This window comes from Ambystoma mexicanum, chromosome 7p (assembly GCF_040938575.1).
Source record: "Ambystoma mexicanum isolate Mex_15411 chromosome 7p, UKY_AmexF1_1, whole genome shotgun sequence".
NCBI classification, from domain to species: domain Eukaryota; kingdom Metazoa; phylum Chordata; class Amphibia; order Caudata; family Ambystomatidae; genus Ambystoma; species Ambystoma mexicanum.
Window position 1 is genome coordinate 500,006,026 of NC_090939.1, and position 20,567 is coordinate 500,026,592.

General features: G+C 46.2%; 1 protein-coding gene across 2 annotated transcripts in view; it reads left to right on the plus strand.

The window, feature by feature from the left end:
* MED14 (mediator complex subunit 14) overlaps positions 1-20,567 on the plus strand; it is a 1,766,813-nt gene that overhangs the window by 169,906 nt on the left and 1,576,340 nt on the right. For both annotated transcript variants that reach the window (XM_069636537.1, XM_069636538.1), the window contains exon 4: positions 8,784-8,957. In XM_069636537.1, coding sequence (XP_069492638.1) covers positions 8,784-8,957 — 174 coding nt within the window. The remainder of the gene's footprint in view (positions 1-8,783; positions 8,958-20,567) is intronic.

Sequence of the window (20,567 nt, forward strand, 5' to 3'; positions counted from 1 at the left end):
GTATGGACATCCTCAGGGAAGCCAGAAAACCTAATACTCGCCACTGCTATTCTAGCAAGTGGAGAAGATTTGTCATCTGGTGTAGAAGAAAGAGCATCAACCCGGTTGACTGCTCTCCCACACAAATTGTTCTGTACCTGACCCATTTATTGGATTCAGGTCTAGTGTTCAATTCCATTAAAGTCCACCTGGCGGCACTTTCTGCATACACCACTTCCCAACTTAGTGTTGTGGTGGAAGATCCCAGTTATCAAGGCCTTCATGGAAGGGGTAAAGAGAATACACCCTCCGATAGCTAACCCAGCTCCCGGATGGTACTTAAATGTGGTACTTTTCTAAACTCATGGGCTCGCCATTTGAACCCATGCACAAGGCAACTCTTAAGGACCTCACTCTTAAGACTGCTTTTCTAATAGCTATCACCTCCATTAGGAGAGTAAGTGAACTACAGGCTCTTTCTGTTCTAGACCCCTTCGTAACAGTTCACAAGGATAAGGTGGTTCTACGCACACACCCAAGGTTTGCACCGAAATTCATCTCGAAATTCCATGTAAACCAGTCAGTAGAACTACCAACGTTCTTTCAAAACCCTTCCAACTTTGGAGAAAAAAGTCTGCATACACTGGATGTACGCAGAGCTGTCATGTTCTACATGGAAAGAACCGGGCCACTGAGAAAGACTAATCAGTTATTTGTCTCGGTGGCAGCAGGAAGAGAAGGAGATGCAGTCTCAAAGTCCACTATATCTAGATGGATTGTTCAATGCATCACTCTCTGTTACACTCTTGCTAAGAGAGAACTACCCTTCAAGCCAAGAGCACATTCTACTCGAGGCACTGGGGCATCCATAGCATTCATTGCAAATGTTCCCCTTGAGTCCATCTGCAAAGCGGTTACCTGGAGTTCTGTGCACACCTTTACAAAACACTACTGTCTAGATGAACACTCTAGAACCGACTCCCAGGTGGGACAGGCAGTATTAAGACATCTTTTCTCTACTGTTCCTTCTCATAACCCACCGCTAACTCCGGGTACTGCTCGCTAGTCTATGCACAGCATGTTATTCTAAGCAGATTAACAAACATCAGAAGACAATGCATTACTTACCGTAAAAGCATTTCTGATGGTTGTATCTGCTAAGATTCACATGCGCCCACCCGTCCTCCCCGCTCGGATGGAAGGAACATAGACATCCTTTTCTATATTTCTCTCTTTTCTGTACTCACCCACGTATAGAAGTCTCCCTCAGGGCAGAAAAAATACAAACAGAGGGACCTCGACGCGTGAGGGATTGTGGGTACAACGCACGTCACTATAGGGATAGTGTTACAGACACGCCTTGTCGACGTCCCCTTTTCGACTACGAAAAACAAAATGCAATACCCCGCAGTGACCACTGGATGTCGGACCTATGCACAGCATGTGAATCTAAGCAGATACAACCATCAGAAATGCTTTTACGGTAAGTGATGCATTGTCATATATAAAGACAATCATACAATCTCCTTGTGACACATCAAAACCGCCCATAATGTATCTTATTGATCTAGGGTTCAGTGATTGACAATTATGACAAATATGACACATTATGACACGTTTCTTACCCAATCTATATTATCCGTTTTAGCAACAGTTGCAATTTGAGTAAGCAGACATAGTTCTTTGTTATGAAGAACATAAGGCACTTGTTCAGCGAGGATACTGTGTTCGTAGGAGAGACACAGTCCAAAGCGTGTTATCTACTGGTTTCTATTCGTGAACTAGGGGTCAGCGTGATCTAAGAAGAGCCCCGAAGGGGGGCTGCTAGGAAAGTATAATTCATGTTTTAACGGCCTGTTTCTACAGCTTCAGCGAGACCGGCCGGCACCTGGGCCGCTGATTAAATGTCTCTGCTCGCCTTCTAGGACTTGTGAGGGAGGAAAACAATGTATTTCTGTACTGTTTGGCATTTCTCTCTGGGCCAGTCTCTCAACATGTGAACTGTGGCCTCGCTCCGTGCATGAGCCTTTGAACTAAAATACATTTTGCAAAGCGTTGAACAGAAAGGAAAAGAAAGCAAATGGCGGATGTTACAGCACAAAATGGACACCCTATGGTTCTGCAGACGATTCACTATCGGCGATGTAGGGCATATGATGCGATTGACCTTTGGCCAACATAATATACCTTCTATACTTGTTAGGGTCGTTTCTAGACTCACAAAGAGAGCTGTTGCGAGTGGGCTTACTGAGAAGGTGTCATATATGAAATAATTGAGGAGAGAAAACGTTATATGTTGGAAGCGGAGAAAACGTGTTAGCTCTGAGGTTTTGAGACAGAGCGAAGTGAAGATTCGGAACGGAGGTGAAAGAAGTAAAGTAAAGGCCTCCTCACGTTAATGCGTAGCTGCCCAGATGAAGGTTGTCAAGTTGCAAGGCGGAAGATATAGATTGAGGCTCGGCACGCAAGTACACCGCCTGATAGACTTTAATTTATGCAGTTGCAGCTGGGCCCTGTGCGAGACCAGAAAAAGAAGTTGCTGAAGGGGGCGGAGCCAAACCTACATCAGCGGGCCTGATCAGCTGTTCAGTCGCCGCGGCCGTACAGAAGCTGCAGCCTGCGAGGACCTCTGCCAGCGAATTGTCGAAAAACAACCCAGCCGCGAGGACCTCTGGTGGCAATAGAAGGTAATGCAGGCTTAGCTCAACAAAAACTGCTGGTAAAGAAAAGGGTGTATTTACATGAGGGTTTCCTGTTTGAAAGAGAAAACGGGCTGAGCCAGCCGCACCCTCAGGGTAAAGCAAACTAGAGACTAAGTCAAGATACATAAAGAGACCTACATAATAAAAAAACTGACTTGTGAGAGTAAAAGCAGCATAAAACACGATTAATCTGCTTCATTAAAGGAATACTAAAGATGGCCATGGAAGAACTCTGATCAGAGGAAATGACAATGGTTATGTGGTTAATTTAGGATTAAGAGGCGTCGTGGTACGGTCTAGCCTTTGAAAGGAGCCAGGAACTGGAAAATGGAGAATACCAGAAAACCTGCAAAGCTTTTAATTGTTTGTTACAGTTGGATTCCTTATTCTGTTTAAATAAAAAGTTATCGTTTTACCTACTAACAAGAGTATTGGCCTTTATTCCCACCCGGAAATGTTGACATTCCGCACAAAGTTTCTGGAAGACGTCACCACTTTACGTGAAGTTTAGTCCTGTGAACCATGGGAAGGCCCTCTCGAAGGCTTCCATTTCCAGGTGGCTCTTTGGCAGCATCACCCATTGTCACCAGTTGGCAAACCGACCGTTTCTTCGCCGTCCGAGAGCCCGTTCCACCAGAGCAATCACTGCAACTACGGAATTCCTGTCTGATGTGCCCCTGCTTGACATCTGCAGGGCTGCTATGTGGAGGTTGACGCACACCTTCACGAGATTCTACTGCGTCCACTGGGATTCTAGGGAGGTGTCTAGAGTCTGCCAAGCAGTGCTGCGCAACCTGTTCGCCTGAAGGTGAGCCTGATGAGGAGGTATGAGATGCTTATGTTGATCCTTTGCCACCTCCCGTGGTTGCATGTGTGTACTGCTATGTATTCTTTGTTTATGAGCATGTGAATCCATGCCAGACCCCATGCTGGAGAAGGAACAAGTTACTTAACTGTAACTGTTGTTCTCCAGCATGTGTCTTGCATGGATTCACATGCAATCCCTCCGTCTACCCCTCTGTGGCTTTTCTCTTGGTCCTACTGCCACTTTATGTGCTACCAAATCTGAAGATGGCTGTCAGAGGAAGGGCTTAGGTAGAGGGCAGTCATTGGCTGGGGGCAGTATGACCCAGAGACCAGTGATTGGTTGGTAGGAGAAAGACAGTTCAGAAATGAAACAAACTGATTTTTTTTCTTTACCAAGGATTCTCAGCCTGAAGGGGAATATTCATGAGCATGTGAATCCATGCCAGACCCATGCTGGAGAAAACAAGTTACAGGTAAGAAACTTGTTCCATGCCCCCTATACACCTCTCGGGCAGGACTGGGTGAGCGGTTGCTAGTAGATGCATTCCACATTCCCTGGAGTGGGATGAAATGCTACGTGGTTCCCCCAAATCCGCTAATACAGAAAGTCCTTCACAAACTGAGGGGCTCAGTAAATTGTACAATTACATTTTAGTCCCTTATTGGTCAACCAGATTTTGGTTCTTGGGTCACCTCCAGCTAGCCTGTCATGAAATAATGTACTTAGGAGTGGACAAGTTTCCCCTACTAACAAAAAAACTGGGCATTATTACATACAGCTACGGGCAAGTTATCCCTTAGCACTTGGTTCCTGAGGAGCTAACCTTAAGTCATTTGGGCCTATCTGAGCATAATTTGCTCATAATTCAGCAAGCTAGGAAACCATCTACTAGAACACAATACAAAAAATGGTTGAGCTTTTTCTTCTGGGCTTTTAATAGATATTAACCCATTAAATTGTTCATTAGACAATATGTTGTCTTTTTCCTCCACCTTGCTTATTCAGGTATGCAGGTAGCGACATGCAGAACTTACTTGGTGGCCATAGGAGTGTACAGGAAGTCTGACCAGTTGCCTCTGCCGTTGGCTAATCCAATAGTAAAAATACATCTTCAAGGTCTTAATAGAATATACCCTCCAGCTTCTTGTCCTCACCCTGTTTGGGAACTCAATGTGGTCCTAGCGGCCCTTGCTCAAAAACAAATTCAAACTAATGGTGACAGTCAACATTACGTTGTTCACCTGGAAAACATTGCTATTAGGCCTGACATTGGCTCTCGGGGTCAGCGAGATCCGGGTGTTAGTGGCTAATGAACCTTTAACCATTTTTCATAAAGATAATGTGGTTCTTCGAACCCACCCAAGTTTCTTACCCCAGGCGATCTTTGCTGTCCATTTGATTCAGGAAATAGTTCTTCCAACCTTTTTTCCTAACCCTTTCTCCTATGTGGATAGGTTTTTACATTGCTTAGATCTGCACAGAGCTTTGAAAGTTTATTTAGACCGGACCAAGTCTCTCAGAAAATCTGATGTGCTGTTTATCACTTTTGGGGGTTTGTCTCTAGGATTACGAGCGTCCAAGGCTTCTGTTGTCGGATGGATGGTTGCTGCCATTTCTGAGTTATTCAAAAGTCAGGAAAAACAGCTGCCAGCAGGCATGCACACAGTGAGTGCGAAGGCCACAGCTGGTGGCATTTTCAAAGGCATGTTCCATAGGAGGTGATTAGTAGGACTGTCACATGGGCAATCCCATCAGCATTCTGCAAGCATTACTGCCTTGACACCAGTGCAAGGTCCGATGCAGCGTTTGGCCAGGCAGTGCTTAAAAACCTGTTCTCAAATATTGCTTAATAAGTTAACTCCATTGTGAAACAATGGGGCGTTGGAATCACCCACACAATATGGAGGCAAGGGGATGGGATGTAGGAGTTATAAATTGCTCACTGTAGTACTCCCTAGTAGATATCCCACTTTCCACCATATGACCCACCACTCCCCCTACCCCCCGATAGCTAATAAGTGAGTGCTTTCAGGTCTGAAGGTACAAAGTGTACTACAGTGAGGTGCCTGGGCGGGCGTTTGGGGGCTAGCAAGGCGTGGTTACAACCGCGGCCGCACCCTATTGCACTCTATATTTAATGGGGAAGCATTTTGTTATCAGGCAAAATGGTACTAGTCCCATCCCTGTATCGGGACCCCCACACATTATGAAGGACAGGGGACTACGAGTACTTTAGTCACTATGGTGAGTAACTTGTTACATCTGCCATATACCTAAATTAAATATGAAATTACCAGTAAACTTTCTAATATGATGCCCATCAGTGAATGGGTAGCTGCCAACTATTTTAACAGATGCACCCTCCTGATTGGAAGCAGAGTTTGCTCTCAATCCCAATATTACTATTTAACTTGGCAGTCTGCACCATTGCATAGTGTGCGGATTACAGACTTCTAAAGGAACTACAGGGAATATATTTGTTGGTGCTCCGATCCCTTGTTCCAACGAGCACATGTGAGTTGATGGATTCAAAGCATTGATGATCACCCTTACTTAAATCAGTCATCAAGAAGCAGGAGCACTAATAAAATATAGAGCCCAACGCCTATTGTTAAAGAACCAAAGAACTAGAAAGCGTTCTACATGTTTTTTAAGAATCTCGAGAGGGAGATTTTTTAATTGTGATCACTGGATGCTGACTGCTTCGTTATTGGAACTGTACAGACTGTAAAAAACAAAACTGTTATGTTCTCTTGCTCCATCAGTTCACCTTCTCCATCGGGCCTCCTGTTGTTCTGCAGCACTTGGTTGTCATCAACAGAACCATCACTGGAACTGCAGAGCAGTGCAGCCATTTGTTACCTGTAAGGGTGTTGAAGGCGGAGACTGACACACAGGTGGCATGATTGTTGCTAAAGACTTTTATTTATCGAAAACAAAAATGAGAAGAAACCCTAACTCTCTCACTAACGCTGAGAGGGGTTTCCCTGCATCAACTTAATACTAAGGATGTTGTTAGAATGTCCGTAACGAAGTTCACCGTCCTGTGCCAAAACCTATTTCCTTTACTCAAAATTCTAACAACTAAAAAGGTTGGCGAGTTTTCTTTATTCAGAAGAATGGCTCCCTTGTTCTGTAGAGCAGATTACCATGCCAGCAGTTTGGAGAGACTTTTTCCTGAGAGAATGACTCCCTTCCCCAGGTTGCAGTCTGTTTCGAAGGCACCACACAAAGTTACAAATTGAAAATGTCTCAGTCCACAAATAAAGCAAAGTCCAACTCCAAAACCTTCGTGCCAAGAGAAAGACTACCTTCCCTTGGCTTTTCTCACAATGTTCACAACACCAGGGGAATGACAACCCTTACTCTGGCCATTCTTAGGCTTTGCATAACAGACTTGGTTCATTAACCTGCCAGGTACTGTGACGAGGAAGCAGTCTGTCGTATTTTCTTCTTTCCTGAAGTTGTGGGTCACAGTATTTAATGACTGTTTGTTTACAGTCCTTCTCTTGTGCTCTTTCTCCTCGACCCATACTGGGTTCGATTGGACTTATCCCTGCCACTGTAAATGGGGAAACTCCCTCTAGAATTCAGTTCTTTTGTTTGGGTTTCCAACCCTTCCCTGGTGGGTTGGTGCCAGGTAGTGTAGCGAGGAGGAGGATTCTTCCCTGCATCCCCTCTGGGTCTTCCGTTGGACGGGCGGTTTGCAGCACTTATGCAGCCTTCGTGTCTCGTGGCAGTGTTCTGGTAGCATTCCCACCTGCTTGGACTGCCTTCTTGTCCGTTTTTGTTGTTCCTCCGCAGCTCTGTTCCAGTGAGCAGCAGACTTGGCCAGCTGCCAGCGCCTCTCCCTCGTCTCCCAGCTGGTGGAGTTTCAAACCCCTGCACTTCATGCTGTGCCCACCTACAGTCAGTAGCGAGCCCTACATGGCTTTGGATGGTGTCTCTCTTGCAGTCCTTCGTTATTTTTTGTTGGTTGGCAAGCAGTGGTTGGCAAAAGCCCTGTCGTCCTTCTCTCTTGCCAACCTTTTGATTGCTCTTCCTTCTTGAGGCCAACTTGTCCCAGTTTCTGCATAGGACTCACATAGAGAGTCCATAATCGTCTTTGCCTCAGTACTTTATAGGGAGGCCAAATCTATCCTACAGAAGTACGTGGAAGTATTATGGGATCCTGTATTGGGTAGGAGAAGGAGGGAGGTGGGGATATGTTTTGTGCATACTGCGTTCTTTCCGGACAGTCGTCCCTAATCCCATAGGGGGGGATCCCTCCCAGTGAGATCCACCCTCTGATACCACCCCCAGAGGGACTAACTGGTAGCAACCTCACCTCCCTGGCCTCATGGGAAGGGGCTCCCCCTAGGGGAGAAGGGACGACATCCAAACATTTGTCACTTAACTTAGGCTCTTCACACTTGTGATGTTTGACATTTAATCATCGCTTACTTTTGGCCTATATTTAACATTGAGATTACCTCACCACTAGCACCACATCCCACTCAGCCAATCAGAACATGGACTGTCTAAAATTTATTTCTATGAGCCACTGTCCTCTGGTTCAGTGAATTCAGATTGAAGGTATCCTCAGGATTCGAAGTACTGGATTTGATATTCGGAGTTGCTGATGGACTGAGGCAATTCAGTGTGACCCTAACTGGCAGGGTAAAGACCTCTGAACACTAAAGATTACTTCCTTATTAAAGGTCGACTTAACTGTACAAACACGACAAATATTTACCCCACCGAAGAGTCTTATTTTCAGATCATCATTTTGTGGACAATCCTTTTTTAATGTTGTGTGTAATGTCTTTTAGCCAAATTGTTGCCCGCGTCTGCTCAGCCATGTCGACAACTAGGTGAACACAGGAAAGCTTGTAGGAAACCCCGCTGTCTTTTGGGGGGCTTTCTCCCTCATACCATGAACACAGAGAAGAGGTAAACCATCCTAACACTGCCTGTATTAATCTAGTAATTTTGTTTGCCAACTAATTCATTCTGAGCCTTTCTGCTGATAATGTGCAGTTCAAATGACTACTTGTACATGTCTTAAATGAAGCGTGGGCTTTTTCTCGTGTTGACTTGGGTATTTTTGGATAATGGTGCATAAGATACACTTTAAAGTTGTTGGTTGTAGAAGACTTTCTGGGTAGTTATGCCAAGTTAATATACAAGTTATTGTTAAATTTTATTGATTGTAGATTTATTGTTAAACAAAAGATGCTTTCTGATTAGTGATTTGTAATGGTGATAAAATATGGTATTTTTAAATAGAAAAAAACTTTGTTATTGCTTTACAGATGATCTCAAGTTTTTTAGACCAGCAAGCCATCTTGTTTGTGGATACTGCAGACCGCTTGGCATCATTAGCAAGGGATGCTTTGGTACATGCTCGTCTACCCAGCTTTGCCATCCCATATGCCATTGATGTCCTAACAACTGGATCTTACCCTCGCCTGCCGACATGTATACGGGTGAGTTGATGTAAAATTATTAGTGAATTCTATTATCCTATTTGCTAAACAGGAAACTGAGGGGTACATAAGGAAAGGCTCTGATCTGTGCCTGCAAGGCAAAACATTTATTTTACTAATAATCATAAAAAGGTATTTGAAGACAATGTAGTGAAAGTGCAAGAACATGGTCCAAGAATGCCCAGGACACAGTGTCCATCTACAAAGAATGCATTGTTCTCATGATTCTTGAGGTTACTTCATTTGCACATTACAGGTAAGTATCAGACACATTAAGAAATTCAATGTCATATCCACTTCTCCGCACCTCCTATCTAACCGTCGCATCATACACTTAGTTGCCACACATTCAGCACTTCACATGACTTCATACTACCATGTCCTGCATCAGCATCACCCAGACATTCTGACAAGCAACATAGGGATCGAAAATCAGAGTAAACATTACAGCGAGCTACTTCATGTTGCTATAATCTGATGATTGTGATTAATCCAAGTTAAGCAAGTCAGTAGTTCATCCTTTTGGTCATTGGTTTCTTTTGTGTTTATCTTTGTGCTTCTTTTTTAAATTGATTTTTTTAAATAGAATTTTCAATCCGTTCTGGTAAAAATACAAGGTCAGTGCAGTAAAAAGGTGCAAACTGGCAAGCTGCTGGAGTAGCGCTCTGAACGGGGAGGGGGCTTCCTTGATAGCCACACAGTAATATGAACTATGCTGGAGAATGCCCTAAATAAGTGTTACGTTTAAAGAAACATAGATAATAAAGATGGGTCACAGGTAAGTATAACAAGATTTCTGATGCTTGTTAATCTGCTTAGAATCACATGATGTGCATATGGTCCGACATCCAGTGGTAACCGTGGAGTATTGCATCTCGTCTTTCAGGGACAGAAAGGGGACGTCGGCATAGGTGTGTCTGTAACACTATCCCTATCGTGACGTGTAGTGTACCCAGAATCCCTCACGCGCCGAGGTTCCTCAGATTGTTTTTTTCCACCCAGATAACTGTTCTCCCTATAGCGAAGCTCTTACATAAGATACACTGTTTATCTTAAACCGACTTGTCGGTTATTCCCCCTTTAAGTCACTTCGACGGCAGGAACAACTTCGATGAAGACTGCGGGGGATTTGTCTACGGTGGTGGATTTTGGCACCTAAGATCCGGCGGCTGAAGCATCCACATGTCCGGGCCCTCTGACTGGCCTTCACAGTAGGGAGAGTGTGGTCAGGGGAGCCATATCTTCGTTATGTCTTTCCTCTTTCCCCTCTTTGCCCTCTAGGTCTGGTCACCTTTGTTTACACCTTTCGCTATGGAAAGGACTCCATTTAGGTTCTGCCTTAAGTGTATGGTCAGATACCCGTGGAAGGGCGAGCACAGAACGTGTAATTCTCGTCTCCCCTTGGATCACGACGAGAAGCGGTGTGCAGCTTGTAAACTCTTTCGGCTTAAGACCCTTAAGGTGCGCTGTGTAAAGCGGTGGGCCTAGTACAGTATGTCGTGGGCGGAACCCTCTCAAACCCCCCCCCCCCCACCTCAGCACTCGCCGAAAGTGACGGGGGCACATCCGATGACCAATAATCTTTTGTGGATGCTATAGACCTCGAGGCAGACACATCTAGGTCCGCCACGCCCGTCCCGACCATTCAAGGCCTGATGTTAGTCTCGCTTCAGGGGCAACACCCGGCGACAGGGGCGTACAAAGAACGCATTGCACTAAACACACAACCCCTCCACCTATTTCGACGGGTACATCGAAAAAGGTGAAAGTGCCAGCACGGGGGTCAAATTTCGGCGGGTTCCTCTGATCGTCCAGATCAGCAGCCTTCCCTGCATCCGCAGCAGCGTTTTTGCGACTGGGCATTCCAAAACAAACAAGGGTGCTATCCCGAAATCAGATTTACGCATCAAAGCGCAGACCTTCGACGGTCCCTAGAGGCCCGGTATGCCCAAAATGTACGACTAGGCCTCAAGGTGAGAACCTGCCGCTAGGCCCTCTAACGCCACAGTAGGCAGTAAATCTACCGATAGACCTTCGTACCCACTAACTCACACCGATCCGGCTGTGATTGAACACAGTATCGCCAGAATTACTTTGGCGGTTGGGCTGACACCTACTACGTCGAAAAACATGGGGCAGGCCGCGGACAAATCCAAATCTATAGATACACCATGGTGCCCCGGTTCTCGCGACATACGAGGACAGTCGGGAGGCTCTTTCCAACACCAGTGACAAATTGCGACGCCAAGGGCGGATGACAACGTTTTTCCACCCATAGGTCCTTCTAGTTCCTCTAAATCTACAAGGGAGAAATTTGAAGGGTGCATGGATCGTCTTGAAAAGAGGTTGTGGAGAACCTAATCTTAAATCGGCTTCACGTTTCCAAGATCATCAGCCCTCGGTCCCCGTCCATCATGAAGACATCGTCCAGATGGACACTTAGTAGGACATTTACGGTTAAGATGAAGAACCTTCCTTCCTGCAGGGCTACAATGAGGACCAGGCGGATGCCACGGACAATTGGTAAGAAACCCAGCAAGTGGGGATGGACCCATGGACGCTCCCCCAACATGATCAGGACACTGATGTTCTGTGCCTGGATTCTCCTCAGTCCACCCCGGCTCACCAGGCCTTGCCTGTAGACTACCAAATGGCCTTCAATGCCATTTTAAGGAAGGCAGCAGATCACTTCCAAATCACTACTCTAGAAGTGGTACCTGAGCAGGACTATGTGGAGCACATTCTTAAGTCGAAGCCCCCCTCAAGCCAGGCCATTCCCCTCCTTAATTCTGTTAAAAGAAGATTCGCCAGCTCAGACCCGGGCAGTGAACCCAAGGGTGGAAAAGCTATTTCGGCCAGCTCCTTCGGTCCCTCAATACATTAAAGGGTACGCCACCCCCGACTCCCTGGTAGTGACTACCACCCAGAAACGGGCAGGAGTACCCCTCGCTATAAGAAGGCACCACCGGATAAAGAATCCAAGAGGTTGTATGCCTAAGGTAAGCGGGTTACCTCGGCTGCTGCATATACCACACGCATAGCGAATAACACTACGCTGCTGACAAGTTATGCAGACGCTCAATGGAACCTAGTACAGGAAGTCCCAGAACCCGTCGGGTCCAGGCTTCTCACCATTGTGGTCGAAGGCAGGCAAGTAAACCAGAATGTAATAAAGAACACTCTGGACACTGCGAAGACAGCAGGCAGGTCTCTGGCCGAGGGCACTTTACTTAAGTTGCACGCTTGGCTTGGAAGTCAGGTTTCAAGCCTGAGACATAGGCCGCTCATCAACAAACCCATTTAAGAAACTAACCTCTTCGGAAAGGCGGTCGATGAGGCCTTGGAAATGGCCAAAAAAGAGCATGAGACTCCTCAGTCCCTTCAGCAGATTACTCAAAAACCTTCCCCCGCCCCCAAAATTCTCGTCAGTCCTTTCGAGGGCAGTCCAGTGTAAGTCAAAACTATAGCACGGGAAACTTTAATCAGGAAGCCTGCATACTACCCACCAAGGGGTCAGCGACATGGCAAAGCCAGAGGTAGAGGCCCCAATCCCAGAGGAGCCTCTGGTCAGAAATGGCCATCAGATCCAGGTCCCCTCACATGTCACCCCAGTAGAGGGGTGCTTAACATCTTTCCTCATGGCATGGGAGGGGATAACTTTAGACCAGTGGGGTCATAGTCGGTCGCCCACGTGTACTGCGTGGAATTCGCCCGACCTCCACAGTTCAGGCCACCGCGCCTCTCACCGGACCATCTGGAGATCCTGAATCAAGAGGTGGAAGTGCTGCTGGGAAAGGACGCCATGGAAGCCGTCCCTATTCTTCAGGTAAACAAGGGTATTTATTCAGTGCACTTCCTTGTACCTAAAAAGGACCTCACTATGCGCCCTGTTCTAGACCTGTGCCCAGCGAATAAGTTCATAAAACCTTAAATGTTTCGCATGGTAAAGCTACAGGAGGTGATCCCACTGTTGAAACAGGGGGACTACATGGCAACATTGGACATGAAAGATGCATACTTTCATATTTCAATGTTGCCAGCGCATAGGAAATATCTAAGGTTCATGATGGAGGACGGGCATTACCAATTCAAAGTGCTCGCCTTCGGCAACGGCTCGCGCCAAGGGCGTTTATAAAGGTCCTGGCAGTAGCAGCAGCACACCTGCGCAGACTACCCGTCCGGGTTTACCCTTACCTCGAGGACTGGCTCATAACAGGGGACTCATACGACACAGGTTTTTTGAACACCCAAAAGGCAGTAGACCTTCTGTTCAGTCTGGGTTTCTCTCAACGAGAACAAATCCAGTCTAGGCCCCAGTCAAATAAAACAATTTCTGGGAGCTCTAATCCAAACGAAAGACTGCTTCGTCTTCCCCTCCGAGAGGGTTCAGAACATGCTTTTTCAGATCCCTCAAGATGTAGCCAGTCAGGTGACGGTGCGCAAAGCCATGCGTTTGCTAGGAATGATGGCATCATGCATATACTTGATTCCCCACGTGCGGCTGCGCATGCGTCCCATGCAAGAGTGGCTCAACAGCCAGTGGTGTCTGGCCAGCGGACAATGGGAAGATCTGGTAGTTGTTTCGCCAGCCCTCGTGCTCTCTCTGCAGTGGTGGTCAAGGGAAAGCCTCTTGAAGGGGAAAACCTTCACCACCCCTGCAGTGGAAGCCACTCTCATGACGGATGCATCTCTCACTGGGTGGGGGGGCTCGCCTGCTTCAGCAGACAGCGCATGGAGTGTGGTCCCCACAAGTAGCGTCCAACCATATAAACTTACTGGAGCTATTAGCAGTCTTCAAGGCATTAAAGGCCTTTCAGATGCAACTACAAGGGAAGACAGTGCTGATTCTAACAGACAGCACTACAGCCATGTATTACCTGAACATACAGGTGGGCACTCACTCTGCAGGGCTATCCAAGCTGTCCCAAAACATTTGGATGTGGGCTCTCAAACACAAGATGTTTCTGTTGTCCCAACATGTTCCAGGGTAACTCAATCTTCTGGCAGACGTACTCAGCAGAGATTTTCCTCTGCCAGAAGAATACGAATGGCGAATGGCGTCTGCACGAAGACATTGTATCCAACGTCTTCGCAGAATGGGGCTTCCTAGTGATCGACCTGTTTGCGACTCAGGAGAACACCCAATGCCAAGACTACGCGTCGTCCAGGTACCCCCAGAACCGGTCCAAGGGGAACGGTCTCTGGATAACATGGTCAGGGAAATTTGTCTATGCTTTCCTCCTACTCCCCTTTTCAACAAGATGGTGCACAAGATGCACCAGGAACCAGTTACCATGATACCGGTGGCCCCCATGTGGGCCCACCAACCCTGGTTCGCTCATCTAATGTAAATGTGCCTCTTCCCCACCAGTAAAACTACCCTGCCCGTATAAGATGTTTTCAGGACAGGGGGGGAGACCCTACACCCATGCCCACTAACTCTGAACTTGATATGATATGGTATTTGTAACGCGCCTATACACAACTTAGCAGCCTGGCTCCTGAGGTCATCGAGTTTGGACACCTACAGCTCCCTCAGAAGTGTATGGGCATACTCGGGGAAGCTAGAAAACCTAACACCTGTTATTGCTATGCCAGCAAATGGAAGCGGTTTGTCTTCTGGTGTAATACCAAGGGCGTCAATCCCATTGATTGCTCACCCACACACATTGCGCTGTACCTAACCCATTTGCTGGACACAGGGTTGGTCTTCAATTCCCTAAAGGTTCATCTGGCTGCTCTTTCAGCCTACACCACATCACAACAAAAGGTGTCGTGGTGGAAGATACTGGCGATTAAGGCCATTATGGAAGGGGTTAAGAGGATTTATCCTCCCATTTCTCACCCAGCTCCTGGAGGGGGGAATCCTGTCTCTAAATCTCAAGGTGGATTGTCAAATGCATCACACTGTTATACTCTTGCTAAGAGAGAACTGCCCTTCAAGCCTAGAGCACATTCTACTCTGGGCACTGGGGCGTCCATAGCATTCATTGCCAATGTTCCCCTATTGTCCATTTGCAAAGCGGCAACCTGGAGTTCTGTACACACCTTTACAAAACACTATTGCCTAGACACTCATTCTAGGTCTGATTCTCAGGTGGGACAAGCAGTAGTAAGACATCTTTTCTCTACTGTTTCTTCTCAAAACCCACCTCCAACTCCGGGTACTGCTCGCTAGTCTATGCACAGCATGTGATTCTAAGCAGATTAACAAGCATCAGAAAACATGCATTACTCAACGTAATAGCATTTCTGATGATTGTATCTGCTTAGATTCACATGCGCCCTCCCTACCTCCCCGCTCGGGGTGGAAGCAACATAGACATCTTACTACTTTCTCTCTTCATGTACTCAGTCACATTAGGGTTGGGCTCCCTCATGGCAGAAAAAATACAAACGGAGGGACCTCGGCCATGAGGGATTTTAGATACACTACACGTCACAATAGGCATAGTGCTAAAGACACGCCTATGCCGACGTCCCCTTTCGGTCCCCGAAAGACAAGATGCAATACTCTGCGGTTACCACTGGATGCCGGACCATATGCACAGCATTTGAATCTAAGCAGATATACTCATCAGAAATGCTATTACGGTAAGTAATGCATGTCTTCACATTAGGCTGAGTCGCGGTAAACCGGCCTTAAAGCATGATTTTTCCCAACGCTTTGCTCGTTTGATTAATTTGCTGAGAAGCTGCAGTGGCCTGTAGCACATTGCAAATCCCAGGATCGCACGTAGGAAGCAAACAACGTTTGTTACTTGCTCATGGGTCCCACTGAAAGGCTATTAATGCACAACCATTTTATAATTCAGCATATATAATTTGCGAAGCTTGATCTATAATGTATGCCCTTCCATACGCGTTTGATGTGCAATATGCTACATTTTATGTTGCAAAGTGACTGATGTTAATTAGTTTAGACAGTTATAAAAGCTTTTGATTTAGGGGCTTTTCTTTGACGGCACCTTTTCATGCAGCTCTGTTCCACGTTCTGTTTGACTATTACTGTTCCAGCTGCATCTGGGGACCCTGAATAAAATGGCTTTACTTCTTGCCTGGCTTACTCACTTTTGACTACTTTTGTAATTTTTTACTGGTGAGTTCCAAGGCGACTCCCTGAACACAGTTATAACAAAAACAAATCTCATCCCCCTCTCCCCTCCTCGAGCTGCAGTATCTCGAACAGCTCATGACTTTTCCCTCTGATATTTCCTATTCAGTATTAAGCAATTTCAGTAATTGGATGTCCCTTTTCTGGTTCCCCAAAACCTGCATCCAGTCCGATCGCAATCCTACATAGTCCTGCTGTATGGTATATGTGATCCATTCCAGTGCCTCAACTCCCAAAGCTTTTTTTTACCAATCCTGGAAATTGGGCACCCCCCTTTCCATCTTTGGGCAACTAACAGTAAGGATGCTATCAACATCATTGCAATTACTTTCCTCACTGCACTTTCTTATGGTCATGTTTCTGGGTCCCATAACCCCAACAGCCCATGAGCCTCTTTCTCCCCAACTACTCCAGCACAAAGCAGGCCAATCAATGCACCAGCTACCACCAACCCCTGGACCACAAAACAAAATGTGATGCTTCCAACAGAAAAAAAAAAATACTAAGCTTGGTTAAAAACAGTAACAAGGCAGGTTATCCAATTGACCCCTTCCCCCTAGACATCTATAAATCCATCGTTGCACAGGACACACCATCGGAACAAGACCTAAACCTCTTCTATCAATCACTTACCACAAGGAGATCACCAAGAGCATTACAAAAGGCCACATCAAACCTCTGCTCAAGGACACAACGGGCGATGTGGAAGACCTCTCAAACTATAGACCGATCTCAAACATCTCATACCCGGCAAAACTATTAAACCTACGTTTATGAACAACTACTGGGGCATGTTGAATATAACCTTCTACTGCAGCAGGCACAAGTAGGCTTCAGACCCTTAAGAGGAACAGAGACAGCACTAGTCTCAATATGGGACTATCTAAAGATGAACACACTCCAACACCAAATCAGCACTGATATAACTGAACACAGTTGACCAGAAATCCTAATAAAAAGACTGGAAGAAATGGGGCTCACTGACACAGCTCTGCTGTGGATCAAATCTTTCCTCTTGGAAAGAACAAACAGTTTCATTAAAACCTTTCAAATCCGCACCACGTGACACCACGCGAAGTAGCCCAAGGTTTATCGCAACCATGCTACTCTTCAACATGTACATGACACTGCTAATCAACCTCATCAAAGAATTCGGATTAATATACGTAGATAATAAACCAATCATCTTCAAATACAGTAACATACGAAAAGGAAGCACCACTAATAGTGTCTTGATGAGCTCTACCAATGGATGAACATCAACAAACTCAAAATTAACCCAGACAAAACTGAAATCATGATTACACCTGAAGACAGCGAAAACAATTGGTGGATCCCATGGCCCATAGAACTGGGAAACCCACCAACACCATCTGCAGCTGTAAAAAAAACAAAGAAAATGTGGATTCATCATGGACAAAAGAGTCAACACTAGAACCCCAAGTTAATACAATAATCCAGAAGTGCTTCTTCCACCTACAAACGATTAAATAAATTCGACTTTTCCTCTCATTCATGCACAAAAAACTGGCCTTCATATCCCTCATGCTCAGGATAGATTATGCTAACCACTTATACCTTGGAATGCCAGACTACCTACTAAGGAAACTGCAACGAATACAAAACATGGCAGCCAGACTCCTCCTTAAACTCAACAGAAGAGATCACATTACACCAGCTTTTAAGATGTTACATTGGCCCTGTTTAAAAAAAAAAAAAAAAAATCTCTTTAAAAACTAATCTGCGTTACGCACAGAGCAATACATGGCCGGGGAGTGGAATTTATTCGAAAGAAACTTTGTCTACAAACAAACCAACCAGAACCCTGCGATCCTGCAACGACAGCCGCCTAGAACCCAACCAATACACACGGAAAAAACGCTGTGGATCAGAGCTTTCTCCTAATTAGCGGGAAAACTATGGAACTCCCTTCCCAGGGAAGTATGAACTATGGAGGACCATACAAAATTCAGACCACAAATTAAAACCTGTCTCTTCAGCTCTGAACACAATGAAACCGACTGAACAGCACCCGTACACCACCTAACCAGCCAAGTACTGAAAAAGGAAAAGCAGCCCGAAAACAATAGAATAATGAGGGATAGGACTGTGAAGAGAGGCATTACAGAGAGGCCCCCGCCACCTGAAGCGGGACCACCAAAAAACATGAGAATCTGGTAGGCCCGATAGGATTAGGCCAGGGAAGGAGGCTCAAGGGCAAAGGGGGGAGGGAAAATCGGGGAAGGGAGAATCTCAGCCTATGAATACCCTCCCACTGAGGACCAAGGAGTGAACAGGAGTAATGCACCAGACCCTCCCCAATAGATTATAGACAATGCTGGTAGTTTATCAAGGAAGACGACTAACCGTTCCCTACGGATTCCCCCAGGTCAGTGAACACATCACCCGGTTAGAGTTAGGGCTTGTACTAAGAAATCGGACAGCTTGACAAATTGTGGAGGAGCTGAGGAATCATGACCGCTGAGGTGACAATTAAGGTAAAACACAGAAAGGGCAACTCGGGTGAGACCAAGATCACGACTGCCACAGGTGATACATTTTCATGGGTAGTATATGTGACACACTTGGACAGATTTCAGGGATGGGAATTGTGGTGCAGTTGGGTGAATTTCAGGGGTGGCAGAGTGGTGCACTTGGGTGGATTTTCAGGTGGTGGGGGTGGCGCATATAGATGGATTCCTAGGGTTGGAGATGTGGTGCACTTGGTAGATGTTGGGAGTGTGTGGTGCAGAGCACTTGGATGGATTTTCAAGGCCTTCACCAACAATCCGTACTAATAAACTCACTCCTCTGCATACACCTCAAACTTTGGGCTTAACACAACCAGACCTATACAGCACCACAGTCCGCACGTACGTCCCAAAAACAAAACCGACCACACAATCTCGCACAACAGTACATGGTGGCCAACTTCTGAAAATCACATTTATTCCCAATGAACAGTGCTCTGAACTGAAGCTGCCAACAACACATCCCAGCTCTCTTGCTCTTTTCCTGCTGAACCCTACTAATCATCCACCCTTCCTCCTTGCAATAGATGCGCCTGGAGACACAAGTGGCATTAGTGCGCAGTATTAAAAGCTTAACCATGAACATATGCCGCTGCACCATCATTGTGTATCACTTTTCCATAATCTGGATTGCCCTTATTTGACTATACAAAACGGGGGGGGGTCTGGAAAACTCTCTACCAGCACAAACACAGCCCATTGACGTGTTCTTGCGTGGATGGCCCCTGGGAGAGTCTCAACCTAGTCTTTAGCTCACTGTTCTTTTCACAGATAAGAAATGTCCCCGCATATCAGTCTTTGTCCTGCCCAGGGGCAGTCCAGCACCGAAATGCTAGGCAAGAGTACCACAGCAACCCCATACACGTGTTTCAGCCTTGTTGGGCATCATCAATGAGGTGAGAATTGCTTAGTATTGCGGTGCTGGACTGCCCCTGGGCAGGACAAAGACTGATATGCAGGGACATTTCTTATCTGTGAAAAGAACAGTGAGCTAAAGACTTGGTTGAGACTCTCCCAGGGGCCATCCACGCAAGAACAAGTCAATGGCTGTTTGTGCTGGTAGAGTTTCCCAGACCCCCCTCTGTTTTGCATACCAAGTAACTTTGGGTCTCACCCTAAGTTACCAGGGGAATCCAGACGTGGATCCCTTGCTTGCTGCTCTTGGAGAGGCACAGCTTCACCTCACTGACGATGCCCAACTAGGCTGAAACACATGTATGGGGTTGCTATGGTACCCTTGTTCAGAGGAGAATTGCCTAGCATTTTGTTGCTGGACTGCCCCTGGGCAGGACAAAGACTGATATGCGGGGACATTTCTTCTCTGTGAAAAGAACAGTGAGCTAAAGACTTGGTTCAGACTCTCCCAGGGGCCATCCATCCAAGAACAAGTCAATGGTCTGTGTTAACGCTGGTAGAGAGTTTCCCAGACCCCCCTCTGTTTTGCTCTTCCATCAGTCTTCCCAGTGTTCTCTTGGAATCGCTAGGTTACAGGACCTTTCCCCATTTGTCCATATACCCACACTTCATTTATGACCTATCCTCTTGTAGTAATTTGTAATGGGATGAGATCACTCATCTTTCCCCTGTCTGGGTCCAAAATTTGTTTCAAACGGGGTAGACTATCCAAGTGCCGCTTGTTTAATCTCTGGCTTGTAGGTCCAATAACATAATTGGAAATAACAATGCGTTTCTCTTTCGCTTACCTGATGCTCTGACTTCCATCCCCTCAGAAAGGTCCCTCACCCTGTTGCCTCCGCCTCTTGCCAACATTTGAAGGCCCCTACCTCCACACCTGGGGAACAATGGTGGTTCCTAAACAAAGGGGTAAAAGCAGAGGGGTATGTTGTTCCATATTTCCTAATTAACAAATCCCATGTGTCCCCCACAAGCTTTATTTGACTTTGGTATATATTCCATAGTCTATTGGGTCTTGGGAGCCACAGAATTTCATCCAGTGGTCGGTCT